At 53.6% G+C, this 14,108-nt stretch overlaps 1 protein-coding gene across 1 annotated transcript; it reads left to right on the plus strand.

The window, feature by feature from the left end:
• Positions 1-10,151: 10,151 nt before the first annotated feature.
• On the plus strand, positions 10,152-11,087 carry LOC135999881 (olfactory receptor 14J1-like). Its single transcript, XM_065653453.1, has one exon. It carries the CDS (start codon positions 10,152-10,154, stop codon positions 11,085-11,087), a length of 936 nt encoding a protein of 311 aa, XP_065509525.1.
• The last annotated feature ends 3,021 nt before the right edge of the window (positions 11,088-14,108 follow it).

A 14,108-nucleotide genomic window follows, 5' to 3' on the forward strand; every position in this document is an offset into this window, starting at 1 on the left:
GGGATATAACATATAGATGGGCTCGTGACCGAGGGGTGGACTCGACCATGGACGCTGTTGCACAGGTTATTCACCATTGTGAAAGATCGGCTATGATCAAGCAAGCAAAGTGGTCAGAGCCTGTGTGGTATGGGGGGTGATGACTGAAGTGTAAATATGGAGAGGCCTGGCGAACTGACTGTATCACGCTGCCATAAACCTGCCACGGCAAGAGCTCTGTGCTTACAATGGTGGAAGCCACCACCGGATGGCTGGAAACATGCGCCGTGCCCCACGGCACTGCCCGCAACACTGTCCTGGGCCTCGAGAAGCAAGTCGTGTGGTGACACAGGAGCCCAGAGAGAACTGACCCAAACAATGGGACTCATTTCTGGAACATCCTCATAGACACTTGGGCCAAGGAGTAGGGCATTGAGTGGCTCTGTCACATCCCCTTCATGCACCAGCCTCCGGGAAAATGGAGCGGTGCAACAGACTGTTAGAGACTATGCTCAGAGCAATGGGTGGTGGAACTTTTAGAAACTGGGATTCAAATTTAGCACCCAGGCGCCCAGCGCTGAGCTGACCCTGTGCCTCCCAAAGGGACACCCTGCCCCTCCCTGCCCAGGCGCAGGGTCACAGTGGGGCCCTTTGTGACCTCACATTGTGACACCCACTGCCCTGCCTGTGCTCAGCGCAGCTGTGGCCCCAGCCCGCACTGTCCGACAGGACGGCGACGGGACAGGGCAGGAGCACGGAGCTGGCGAGAGCCCCCGAGCGTAGCCCACGTCTTTCAGAGAATTAGTGAATCTTTTTGGTTGGAAGCGACCCTAAAGATCATCGAGTCCAGCCATATCCTAACTCTAGCTGCCCCTGGCAGACTCCGCTCTGCCCCCGGCAGACTTGTGCTGAAGACTCCTCGAGTGCAGCCCAAGTCTTTCCCGGCTGCCCCCGGCAGACCCCTGGCATTTGGCCAAAGCTTCCCCCTTCCCCACCTAGAGCTCTTTGCTTGGACCCACAAGATGGAAGAGAAACATCTCAGCACACCCAGGGTGGCCCTGGAGGAGGACAGGGCTCCCCAGGGGAGCAGATCTCCAGTGGAGCCCCAGGAGCTGTGCATGGCCCAGCAACTGGAGATGGGTGAGTGAGGGGCCCTGAATGTCTGGGCAGGGCGGGGGCCAGCGAGCGCTCCCTGCTCAACACCAGGATCACGTTTCCCCACACGCTGGCAGGGGGGGTCCCACGGGTGGTAGTCATGATGCTGCCCGAATGCCAGGGCTGCTCCGAGCTGGGAGCCGGCCCCAGCACAGCCTCTGCGGGCAGAGAGGACCCAGGTCCTGCTCCAGGGCACGGGCAGCGAGAGGCAGCTGGGCGGGCAGGAGGCAGCCGTGCTGTGGGACGGGGACCTTTCCTGCCCGTCTGAAGCGAGTTCCTCACCTGCTGCACTGGGGGCTTTCCCTGTCCTGCCTGGGGTCTGCTGGGCACCCTCCAGCCCTGACACGCTGGGGGATGATCCAGTTCAAGACTCCCGAGTGAATTGAAAGTTGCTCAAGGCACAGAAGTCAGAGTGTGCCTTTGTTGCACTTTCAGCAAAGTGAGCAGAGGAACAGACTATTTTCCAAAACTGTTTCTTTACCAGGACATTTCAAGAGCAGCGTGAGGCTTCCCCCAGTGTTTATGTGTTGGAGGATAGAGCTCATTTTCCTGGGTGCTCCTGTACAGAACTCGACTTTTAAATATGCTTTTGTGCAATAACATGGTCTCATCTCTCTTCCAATGTGCTTTCTTGGCAGTTGTGGCTGAGGGAATGGCTCTGCCGCAGAGGATCCTCTTTCCCCCGCAGAAGATTTGCATGGGCTGGCAGCACAGCCAGAGAGCTGGAGCGGGACTGCACAACCTGGGCAACACGTGCTTCCTCAACTCCGTCCTGCAGTGCCTGACCTACACCCCACCTCTGGCCAACCACCTGCTCTCTGGGGAGCACAGCCGGGCCTGTCAGTACTTTGGGGAACTTTTCCTTGTACATCTGTTGGGCCCTGCCCAAGGGCTCCCAGAATCTGGAAGCTGATCAGCTCCCTGAGTTGGTGTTCTTGGAACACTCAAGCCTAGAAGCGGCTTGTTGTACCTGGATGTGTTCATCTTCAGAAAGGCACCTCTTTCTAGCCCGGGCTCTTGGTCCCTATTCCTGCAAGTTAATCTCTTTTGCTTATTGCACGGAAAGCTTCTGTCAGTTCAGCATCCCTCTGAAGAAAGTTTTCTGTGCACTTAAATGTCCTAGGCTATTGGGACATGGGCCCTTTGGCAGGAGTGGAGGATTCTTAGAACTACTTAGGTTTCCCATTGCTGTGGATATTTTGGAAACCTGAGGAGCTTCCCTCTCTCCCTCCCCATCTCCCTCCCTCTCCAGGTGGCCAGGAAGGCTTCTGCATGATGTGCAGAATGGAAGTGCACGTTAAACAGGTCCTGCATTCCTCAGCCAGTGCCATCGAGCCTTGGGCTGTTGTTGATGGTCTCACACGTAAGTCAGTCCAGCTGCTGCGACATGTTTTATGCCATTCTCGAAGGAGAGAACTAGTAAATTTTTCTTCCTTAGAAATAGGAGAAAATTTCGAGCATGGCAGGCAGGAGGACGCCCACGAGTTCTTACGCTGCACCGTGGATGCCATGCAGAGAGCTTGTCTGAGCGGAAGCAGCGAGTAAGCACAAGCAAATTGTCTTTCCAGCATTCCCAAGCCCTTTGGACTCCTTGATGTCCTCCCCTCAAGGAAAACTATGCCCAGGGCTTTCAGACAAAGCCAGACTCTTGGAGGAGATAACTGTCTGCCTTCCCATTGGTTTGCAGCTTGGACGTTTCCTCTCAAGCAACTACCATCGTCCATCAGATCTTTGGGGGCTTTCTGAGATCCAGAGGTACTTTTCCACAGCTATTGCTCTCCTTGGAATCCTCTGTGCCCTCCTGTCTGCCTGCGATAGCACCTGATCGTGTGATTGGCGCAGTGGGTGTGAAGAGCGTAACCCGGCACAGTCGGTCGACTTCCCCTCTCGCTGAGCATTTCCATTTGCCTTCCAGTCACGTGCTGGAGCTGCCAAGCAGTTTCCGATTCCTACGAGGCCTTCCTGGATGTTCCTCTGGATATCAAAGTAAGAGGCTTTGTAATTGTTCTTCACGTTGTCCCAAGGCCACTGGAGCTTTCCAGAATCCACACAATTGGCTTAAAAATGTATCCGACAAACACGAGAGAGCTTGGTGGTGGGCAGGAGGTGGAATGGACTGTGTTCTCCTGCAGAGGCCATGGCAGTGGTCTCCCTGTCGGTGCTGGTTTCAGCTGGACAGGCACCCGTGCCCCTCTCTGCACTGTGACGTACCCTCCTCCTTCTTTCCTTGCCCTCCCTCAATACCCGTCTGGCTCCCAGGCTCATGGGGGGTGTTGTTTCCATCACTGGTGACCCGCACACCATTGTCACTCAACTGTGCGGTGCCACGAAGAGGTGGCTCTGGAGAGCACCGGGAATCCCTGGGAAATGAGGGTATTGTGTTCAGCATCACGCCCTCTTTCTGCCTCCTTCTGGACACTGCTTGCGGGTTCACAGTGGGTCTCCTCAGCGTCATCGAGCTGTTGTCTTGTGTAAACTCCTCCCAAGTGTTTGGGCGAGGGCATTTCCCAGAGCTCAGGGCTCTCCCTTCTCACTCCTCCAGGCAGCCGCATCTGTCACCGCAGCTCTGGAGGACTTTGTGAAACCCGAGCACCTGGATGGTGAAAACTGCTTTAAATGTAGCAAGTAAGACGATTACTGATGACATATTAATACTAGATGCCGTGTGAAGGTGTCATTGAGCAGAAGTCATGTTTTCACATTGGGTTAAGGCACAGTAATGAGAGGCAGGTTTTTTAACATGGCCTCATGGTACTGAACAGCTTTAAAATAGCATCAGGATGTGTGAGACAGGAAAGGCTGTCTGGCCTTTGGGGGAAAAAATGGTGAGTTTCAGCCCTTGGCTCTGTACTTGCTTTCAAGGTGTGACAAGATGACTGCCGCCTCCAAGAGGTTCACGGTCCATCGCGCACCCAAGGTTCTCACGGTGTGTCTGAAGAGGTTTGAAGCTTTCACCGGCGACAAGATCAGCAAGGTGTGTACACAACTGGAGGGCAACGTTCTCTTCCTGGAGGGGGTTTCCCAAAGCCAGACGCTCTGTCACAAGCAGCTCATGTTGAGATTTCTACGTTCCCTTCTGGGGACAGTTCCCATGGGAAGACAAGCGTGTCCTCTGCTCCCACAGAGCTGCTTTGGCCCAGGTCTGCTTCCTGCCACCCAAAAGGTGACATCTTGCTTTAGGGAAAAGCAAGCATTGGTGATTCCAAACGATGCATTTCTACACCTCTGGCCTTTAGTCTTGGAAGGCTGTGTCCTCAAGTTTTTCAGGATCATTGCTGAGCCCTCCTGGTCTCTCCGTAGGTTGTGGAGTATCCCCAGTACCTGGATCTTCACCCGTACATGTCTCGGGCAGCCGGAGAACCTCTCCTCTACTCCTTATACGCTGTCCTGGTGCATGGAGGTGGCAGCTGCCGTGCAGGACACTACTTCTGCTACATCAAGGTGAAAAGCAACTTCCTTCTGAACAAGGGAAAAATGTATCCTGGGCAAAACCAACTTCCCCTGCCGTGTTCTGGCAGCCAAGGAGCTGAGGGGAGAAGGTTTCCTCAGGGGCTCGATTGGATTTGTTTTAGAACACTCCTGGTTCGGCAGCTTTTGGGTTGTATTTTTGTGGAGGAGCTGTGCCGTTCATCTCCAGATATCGACACTTTTCTTTGCAGGCCAGCGATGGACTGTGGTACCAGATGAACGATGAATCTGTGGTTCTTTGCAACATCGACACAGTTCTCAGGCAGCAAGCCTATTTACTGTTTTACATCAGGTAATCACAAGTTTTAAGCTGTGTTCAGAATATGTTTCCTTTTCCTGGCTTTGCTATTTTTCTTCAGATCCTCTGGAGTGTTTCTGTCATAGCAGACAATTACCACGTGCATCGTTCAGCCCAATCAAATTTCCCATTTGTGTTCTTAGTTACATATTCTCTCTGTCATGTAAAGTGCTCCAAGAAAATGCCTGAACTCAGAGGAGGCTGCAAGAACAGCCCTCAGCAGAGATCCCTCATTTTTCCCCAGGTGCTCTGATTTGAAAGTTGCACAAATGACTTCTTCCTCACCGGCACCATCACACGCCCTTTCCCTCCTCAGTCAGTGGGTGGCCGGCAGCAAGCAGGTGGGTTCTGTGGGACCGCAGTGTCTGCCCCGTAGGACTAAGGTGGCTGTGGGGAGGTGGTCAGGGCACCAGATGGACAGCGGGTTTCTTTCAGGGATCTTGGCAGCGCTCTCTTTTCCCTCCCACACAGCAGCTTTCTGCACAGTTGCAGCACGGCTCCCTCTCCCAGCATCCCACCTGCATCCATCCCATTTGTCCTCCTTGGCCCCTCTGCAGCCTCCTGGAGCCTTTGGGAGGCCCTTAGCTGTCCCCTCAAAGCTTCTGGGGGTTCCCCACTGGTGGGTCCTGTCAGGAGGAAAGGGCAGGAGCTTCTCACAGCTCTCTTTGCAGGACATGGCGGGGGGCATGGAGGACTCTGCAGAGGACAGCAGCTCCTCCACACCAGCCAGCAGCAGCCAGCAAAGCCGGGCAGGTGCCCGGGAGGCAGCTGCGGGCCGGCCGTGCCCCATCTGGCCAGGCAGGATCAACAGCATCTCCTCCGTGGGCTCCTGCTTGCGTCGCTTCTTCCACGGCTGCGTCAGGCTGGTGTCCAGAAGGAAAGCTGCGTGCCCGCTGCGCTGTCACCCCCGTGACCGTGTGCCCCACACTGCGCGAGAGGACAGCAGCAAAGAGGAGCAGGGATTCAGCCCTTCTGCCCACTGCCAGGAGAACGGTGCCAGGGAGAGGGCCCGCAGCAGATCCCCGCAGTGGGGCAACAATCTCCGCAGCTGGGTTGTGGACACCACGGACTACGAACATTCAGATGGGAGGAGGGAGAGAACCAGTCCCCTGAGCTGTGACCGCACTCACAGGGATGAGGCAGCTCCAAGATCCTCCAGCAGCAGCTCCCAGTCTGCACCAGCACCTCCAGTGCCCTCCAGCAGCAGCTCCCAGTCTGCACCAGCACCTCCAGTGCCCTCCAGCAGCAGCTCCCAGTCCGTTCCTGCCCCCAGAGCTGCTCAGGAGCAAACCCGGCCAAGGCAGAGAGATCGGAGCAGATCCCCATGGCGGGGCTGTGATCTCTGCAGCCGGTTTGTGGAAATCACGGACCAGCATCGCTCTGTGAGGAGGACAAGGAGCTGGAGAACAAGTCCTCCATGCTGTGACCAAGCCCTAAGGGATGATGCAGCTCCAGGACCCCCCAACAGCATCTCCCAGTGTCCTTCCACACCCAAAGCTGCTCAGGAGCAACCTCAGCCAAGGCAGAGGGAGCGGAGCAGATCCCCGCGGCGGCGCTATGACGTCCACAGCCAGTTTGTGGAAATCACGGACTGTGACCCCTCAGCACACAGGGGGAGGAGGAGGAGGAGCAGGAAGGCTTCAGTGCCCCAGAGTTACAAATCAGAAAAACAGCCAGTGGTGACAGAGGCAGATTGCAGCCTGGGATGAGGGAGGACACAGCGTCTGAAGCCTGTGATGCTGGAGAGGAGGAGGAAGAGTCCAGGAAGCACCAAAGCTGCCCCAGCAGGGACCAAGCTGCCCCAAGGGCACCAGCAGCCAGTGCTGCCTCTGGCCAGGAAGAGCTCAGAGAGCCCTTCCAGAGCCAGGGGCAGCTCTGCCGGCCGGCCCGCCTGCCCACAGGCCCCTCGAGGAGGAGCTGCAACCTGTGTCCCACGGCTGGGATCACTTCTCAGAAACAGTCCCTGGGCACCAGCAGGCCGAAAAGCCAAAGCCACAATTAAAACAAACTCCTGTTGGCCTTGTGTGTGTCATTTATGGGGTGTTTGCTTCTATGAGGGTTTTGGGGCAATTGGTGAAATCCCCATTCTAAGAAGTCTCTGTGATGGGGTTTTGGGAGCTGTGTGCTGTGTGTTCCCGTCTTGCTGTCTCTTCTGTTTCAATGTGGAGGTCGAGTTGTAAGGAGCCATTGAAGGAGGAATGTTGTTTTTACAACTGATCTGGCACCTGACCCCAGCTGGGGGAGGACTGAGAGACATCAGACTATGAATCCTTAATGTAAAACAAAGTCTCTTTGAAATAATCCTGGAATGCAAACTGATTACTGTATTTAAAAAGTTAAGCTAAGTGATAGGGTAACCAAAGATAGGGTAACCAGGTATCCATATTTTAATTAAATCAAGAATGTTAGAGAGTTGTTAGAATTAGATGAATGAGACAGGTAAACTGAGGCAGGCGTCGGGTAGTCTGTAAACTCTGCAGTACCCAACCAATGGGGAGCAGGGGAGGGAATTTGCAGCCAGGATTTGGGGGGGATATAAGCGGAGGCTTTTTGCCCTGTTCTGTGTACCTACTTTTGGATAGAACACCCGGTCCTGTAAAACCATTTATAAAATATGCTTTGCTGAGAGATCCTGCCCAGGCCTATTCTACTGGCAAGGTGATTGTTTCCTACAACAGGATTCAGCAGCAGAAGGGAGGCAGGACAAGAGGGTCCATGAGGTCAGAAAGCACAGCAGAGAGCTGGTACGTGGGGTCACGGGCGCCAAACCCAGCTCGGGTTGGAACACCCTGGGAGAACTTGCTGGTGAGGAGGGAGGACAAGAGGACACAGAAATTCTCAATTCTTTCCCTGATTAAATTCATCTGTGGCCACACGGTGTCTTTGTTTCTCCTTTAGCTGTTCCTGGAGTAGTAACAGCTCATTATGGGGCCCTTGAATTGCCTTATGGAGCTAGACCAAGTTTTGATCTGGACTGTTGCTGTGCTTGGAGGCTGCTGTCCTTGAAGACCAGATGAACTAACTTCCGCCACCCTGCCTTGGCAGTTTATTCCGTCTGTGTCACAGCTCTGTCTGCAACACTGACAGCTCCAGCTCAGCCAGTCAGGTCCCTGGCTGAGGACATTGCCTCCCATCTGGGCTGAACCACCCCAGCTGTGACACCAGCCCAGCTCTGACCTGCCCCAAGGAAACCTGGTACCAAGTGTCCAATAGCCCATGGGTGCAAAGGCTTTGCTTCAGAGCACAGATATGACATGGCCCAAGATTGCTGAATGTCTCTCTAGCCCTAGGAGTATAAAACCAGAATAAAATGCCTAAATTCCTTCAACTAAAGATATCCTTTCCCCCAGCCTGGAAAAATTACATCCGTTGCTATGATCTTCCTGGTGTCCTGTCTAATGATGGGACAAGAAAAAATGTTTCTCACACCCAAATTCTTTTCTAATATGAACAATGCTTTTGCAGGAAAGAAGTGTCTCTGTAGTACTGAGGGAAGAAACATCATTGATTACTTCACAGCGTTTCATGGGACGTTCCCCCAGAGATCCAGGAACACCACAGGGGAGCCCAGAGGGGCCAGAGAAAGGGACATCATGGGCTGCTCCTGTGCTGCTGAGCTGGGCTGGGCTCCTGGGACAGAGGGAGCTCATGGCAAGGGCAGCGCTGCAGAGAGACAGCTCTGCCCAGGAGCAGCTCCTCTGCAAAGCGCAGCAGGGCTGAGGGCTCTGCCTGCAGCACCGAGGGGACAGGAGCCAGGCACAGAGAGGGGAAACACAGTCTGGGGTAGTGAGACGGCTGAGAGATCACTGGAGGAGAAATCTTCACAGTCCTTAACACAGTAAGTCTCTGGGTGCAGGGCGGTGCAGATGAGGATCCTGCAATTATCTCCCAGAGCTGGCACAACCCATGGCTGGTGTGGAGGAGAAGGATCTGCTCCTCAGCAAGGATTCCCTGCATGGACAGGGCACGACAGCTGCCTTCTCCCAGCTGCAGGGTGTGAAGCTGGGGAGCACCCAGGGGTGCCCAGGGCTGTCCTGCAGAGCAGGGTCCCTGCACCCCAGGGCTGTGCCGGGGCAGGGACTCTGCCGCCTGCCAGGGTCAGCGCTCAGCTTGCCCAGGGAGATCCCAACAACACTGAGGGGAGAAGCCATGGGGGGAAGGAGTGACCCCCGGCAGGGCAGGGTCCTTCTGCTGTTGAGAGGAGGCAGCGCACAGATCCAGCTCACTCTGGGACACTTGCAGAGGGTCCTTGCGAAGAACATTGAGGCAGCCTTTGTCCAGATACTGTGCTTTGATTTTTTCCACTCTTGATTTGCTGGGTGGGCAGTGGGAGATGGAGATTTATTTCTCTGCCCTGGAGAAGGCAACTGAGGCCCCAGTTCTCATTAGGACTTGTCTGAGCTGCTCCTGAGTGCCTGCACACACAGAGCTGCCGCTGGGCAGTGCCCGGGGCCAGGAGGTGTGAGCAGGACAGAGCTGAGCACACAGCAGGAGAGTTTGACTCTATGAGCAGTGACAGGGAGCAGACCCAGGGACAGAGATGCAGCTCCCAGCAGGGACAGCTCCAGGCAGCAGAGACATGGGCAGGGAGAGGGAGCTGGGACCAGAAATGCTGGGGAGGGGATTCAGGAACCCCCCTGCCATCCCCTGCAGTGCAGACTCATTTCCCAGTGCAACCCCCTGCTCTCCTCTCCTCCTCAGCAGCGCCTCTGCCCCAAAGCCATGGGGTCCAGGGCATGAGTCACCACCTCAGCAGCTGGACCTGCAGGTGAAGGGTTCCTAGAAGGTGGTACACAAAAAAGGTGCTAAAAGCACTTGCCCTACCGTGACATCATGTGAGTGGCACTGAGCACAGCTGGGTAGGGAGAAGGCTTCCCATCATGCCCGTCTGCCTTTGTGTCCTTGCTTTATTTGTTCTGTAGCACTGCCATGTTCGTCCCTGTTTCTCCACCTGTCCTGGTGCTCTTACTCTCTAGGATTGGGGTGGGGATGTGGGTCAGTTTTTGTTCAGACACCAACACTGGGAGTCCTGTCCCAGAAGCATCCTCATGGAAACTAGATGCTGAAGCTACATTTTAAGCTGTGATGAACCATGTCATTCAGTTGGTAGTCATGGAGAATGAATGGAATCATTGCTCTTTCAGGGAGGGGATTTTCTATGAGAAATGACATGTTTTTTTTCTTCAGTGACGTCTCACCGAAGCTGTCACTGTCTTTTCTTCTTTGGACAGGTCCTCAGCAGAGGCAGCAAATGTCCAACAGCAGCTCCATCACCCAGTTCCTCCTCCTGGCGTTCTCAGACACACGGGAGCTGCAGCTCTTGCACTTCTGGCTCTTCCTGGGCACCTACCTGGCTGCCCTCCTGGGCAACGGCCTCATCATTACCACCATAGCCTGTGACCAGCACCTCCACACCCCCATGTACTTCTTCCTGCTCAACCTCTCCCTCCTTGACCTGGGCTTCATCTCCACCACTGTTCCGAATTCAATGGCAAATTCCCTGTGGGACATCAGGGCCATCTCCTACTTTGGTTGTGCTACACAGATATTTCTGCTTTCCTTCTTGATTGCAACAGAATATTCCCTCCTCACCATCATGTCCTACGACCGCTACGTTGCCATCTGCAAACCCCTGCACTACGGGACCCTCCTGGGCAGCAGAGCTTGTGTCCACATGGCAGCAGCTGCCTGGGCCACTGGGTTTCTCAGTGCTCTGCTGCACACGGCCAATACATTTTCACTGCCACTGTGCAAGGGCAATGCCCTGGACCAGTTCTTCTGTGAAATCCCCCAGATCCTCAAGCTCTCCTGCTCAGATGCCTACCTCAGGGAACTTGGGCTTATAGCGGTCAGCGCCTGTTTAATCTTTCTGTGTTTTGAGTTCATCATACTCTCATATATACAGATCTTCATGGCTGTGCTGAGGATCCCCTCTGAGCAGGGACGGCACAAAGCCTTTTCCACGTGCGTCCCTCACCTGGCCGTGGTCTCCCTGTTTGCAAGCACCTCTTTTTTTGCCTACCTGAAGCCTCCTTCCCTTTCCTCACAGTCCATGGATTTGGTGATGGCAGTTCTCTACTCGGTGTTGCCTCCAGTAGTGAACCCCCTCATATACAGCATGAGGAACAAAGAGATCAGACATTCCCTGAGGAAAGTGTTTCAACACTTACTGTTTCAGCATCATTAACATACTCATCTGCCTTATAAGAACCCCATAGTATCTCAGGAAATCTCAGGACTATCTTTTGTTCTTTTCCTTATTTTGTTTTTTTCCTAATACCTTTGATAATATTAATTGCAATGAAATAGTAGTATTCAACTCACTTCTTGGCATGTTTTTTATGAGCTGCTATCCCAATGTACTGTCATGGTTTAACCCCAGTAGGCAGCTCAGCACCACACAGCCACTTGCTCACTCCTCCAAAGTGAGGTGGGGGACAGAATTGGAAGTGTAAAAGCGAGACAGTTCCTGAGTTGAGATAAAGGTAGGTTAATTGGCAAATCAAAAGTTGTGTTCATAAGCAAAGCAAAATAAAAAAATCATTTACTGCTTCCCATCAGCCGGGAAGGTCTTTGGCCATCTCCAGGAAAACTGGGCTTCATGACACATAACAATTCCTTGGGAAGATAAACATCATCACGCCCAATGTCCTCCCCTCCCTTCTTTTGCTCCCAGCTTTTAGTGCTGAGCATGATGTCATATGCTTGGGAAGATCCCTTGGGATCCCAGTTGGGGTCAGCTGTCCCAGCCATGTCCCCTTCCCAAATTCTCTCCAATACCCAGACTACTCGCTGGTGTGGTGGTGTGAGAAGTAGAAAAGGCCTTGATGCTGTGTAAGCACTGCTCAGCAGGAACTAGAACATCCCTGTGTTGTTAACCCTGCAGCCATGGCCATGGCCAGCAGTAGGACATGGCTTTGCAGTGCTGGGCAAGGGAGCATTTCTGTGCCTGCAGAGAGGAGTCCAGGAGCAAGAGAAACCTCTTTCTGCAGACACTCATTTGGGGCAGGCTGCTCTGCTGCTGGACCAGGACTCTTGTTCTGGCCTGGGGAGAGGGGCTGGCACTGAGGGACACAGGCCGTCTGTGCTGGGGGTCTCCTGGAGTTGACATCAGCAGTCCTGGATTTCCACTGGTCTCCATGTCCTTGTGCCATGTCCAGCTCCAGCCCTGGGGCTGTGGGGGAGGCTGAGACCCATCTGTGCCCCCAGCAGCTGCTGCGCCCTTCAGAGGGGCTGGGGCTGTGGGGTGAGTGCCCAGAGCTCTGCAGCCCCCTGCACTGGGCACGGCCGTGGGGCCAGCCCAGACTGGGCTGCTCTGCTGGGCTGGGCTGGAGAGAAATGGGCTGTGGGGAGAGCTGGGGAGGGGCTGTGCTGAGCTGGAAAGTGCCCGGGAGAGGACAGCCCAGTGCTGGCTGAGCTGTGCGACCGTGCAGGGGGAGGACACACTGCAGTGGGGTGAGGTGCAGAGCCAAGACACGCAGGGGCAGAGAGAGGAGGCCGCTCTGTGCCCTTGGTGCATGGACAGACTGGGACGGTGCCCAGGACCTTTGTCTCTCCTGTCGCCATTTCCAGCACTGGCCACTCCCCAAGTTGATGGGTCAGGTTTGCTCTCTGTCCCTCTCCTTCCTCCTGCGGGACTCGGTGCCTGTGTCAGGGAACAGCCAGCCCTGCCCGGCCTCTCTTCTTGCCCAGAGCTTAGGAGAGCCCAGAGCAGGGCTGTCTGCAGACCCTGCATGGGACGCGGCTGGGGCTGGATGGAGCTCATCGCCATCTGCACCTTCCTCAAGTGGGGCAGTGGAGGAAGATGGGTTGATCTTCTCTCTTTGGTGACCAGCGATAGAACCTGAGGAAATGGAATGAAGCTCCGTCGGGAGAAGTTCAGATGGGACATGAGGACAAGGTTCTTCACTGAGAGGTTGATGGTCACACAAACAGGATCCTCAGGGAACTGGTCAGTGCACCAAACCTCTCAGAGTTCATGGAGTGTCCAGCTGACACTCTTAGTCATAAGGTTAAGTGTTAGGTAGTCCTGTGAAGTGCCGAGAGGACTTAACGAACCCTATGGGTCCTTTCTAACTTGAGATATTTTATGCTTCTGCGACCTTCAAGCTCAAGAACTGTCCATCCCAGAACCATTCATTTGTGTGTGTTTGCCTTTTTCTGAGTTGTCTGTGTAGATTCAGGAATCCAAGGTGAACTTCTAGATAGACTGTCAACTTAAAACTTGCTCGGGGAGGAATCTAAACCATATGTGTCTCATATGGATATATATTTTCCACTGACACAGCCACCCACACAGAGAGACACGGTGGGGCTGGAGAGGTGAGGAGCAAGGTTGTCCATACAGTGATGGACCTCACGGGACTGGTTTTCCCACCTGTCCACACCTCCTAAGGAGACAGTCTGCATTGATATCAACTGGAGAATTCCTCTATCACTTCTTCTATGTGCTCTTTACATGCCTTACTCTTTAACTACATTCTTGAAACTTATCTAACTAAGCATACAAAAAAACAGATGTACAAGACTGAAGCAACAGGGCTCTATCAGTCTTCTCTGACAACTGCCAGTCCCAGGCAGATACCTCAGGTGAACTGGGGACTCGAGAGATTTGCACTGATGGCTTATGGTCAGACCATGGAGTTCTGCCTGAAAACATGAGAACCGCACTAAATACCTAAAAAAAAAAAAAAAAAAACCAGGAAAAAAAAAATCCCCACAACTTCTTAGTCAGTTGAGATGATTCAACACGTTCCATAAATATCAGTGGAATATCTCAATATGAATTTTCAGAATGTGGATTCATTGTGTGAGAAGAAATCTTGGCCTTTTCCTGGGCTTACATTGCCAGAGCTCTGTCAGTCATGCTGTGTATTTAATCTCCATGACCTTCAAGATGTTTCCACTGGTCATTATTCAACCCATCATGCCATGCAGTCACCTCTTCAGAAGCCTGTCTCGACATTTGCACTTTCCACTGTTCTCCAGAGGTGGTTCTCCTCTCACTCTTTGCTCATTCAGATCCCTCTCACCTCTCTCCCTGCTTTGAGCTTAAGGCAGGTAAAGCTGAATTGTCTTTCAGCCGTCGCTCTCATACTCCCTGTAGGCAACTCTTCAGTTGTGGTGATGGACCTCACTGGAAATTGCTTAAACTAACGATAGAGTATAGTTTATTCTTCCTTATGTTCTGTTGTGTTTTCTTTCTCAT

This window comes from Caloenas nicobarica, chromosome 30 (genome assembly GCF_036013445.1).
Source record: "Caloenas nicobarica isolate bCalNic1 chromosome 30, bCalNic1.hap1, whole genome shotgun sequence".
Classification (NCBI taxonomy): Eukaryota; Metazoa; Chordata; class Aves; order Columbiformes; family Columbidae; genus Caloenas; species Caloenas nicobarica.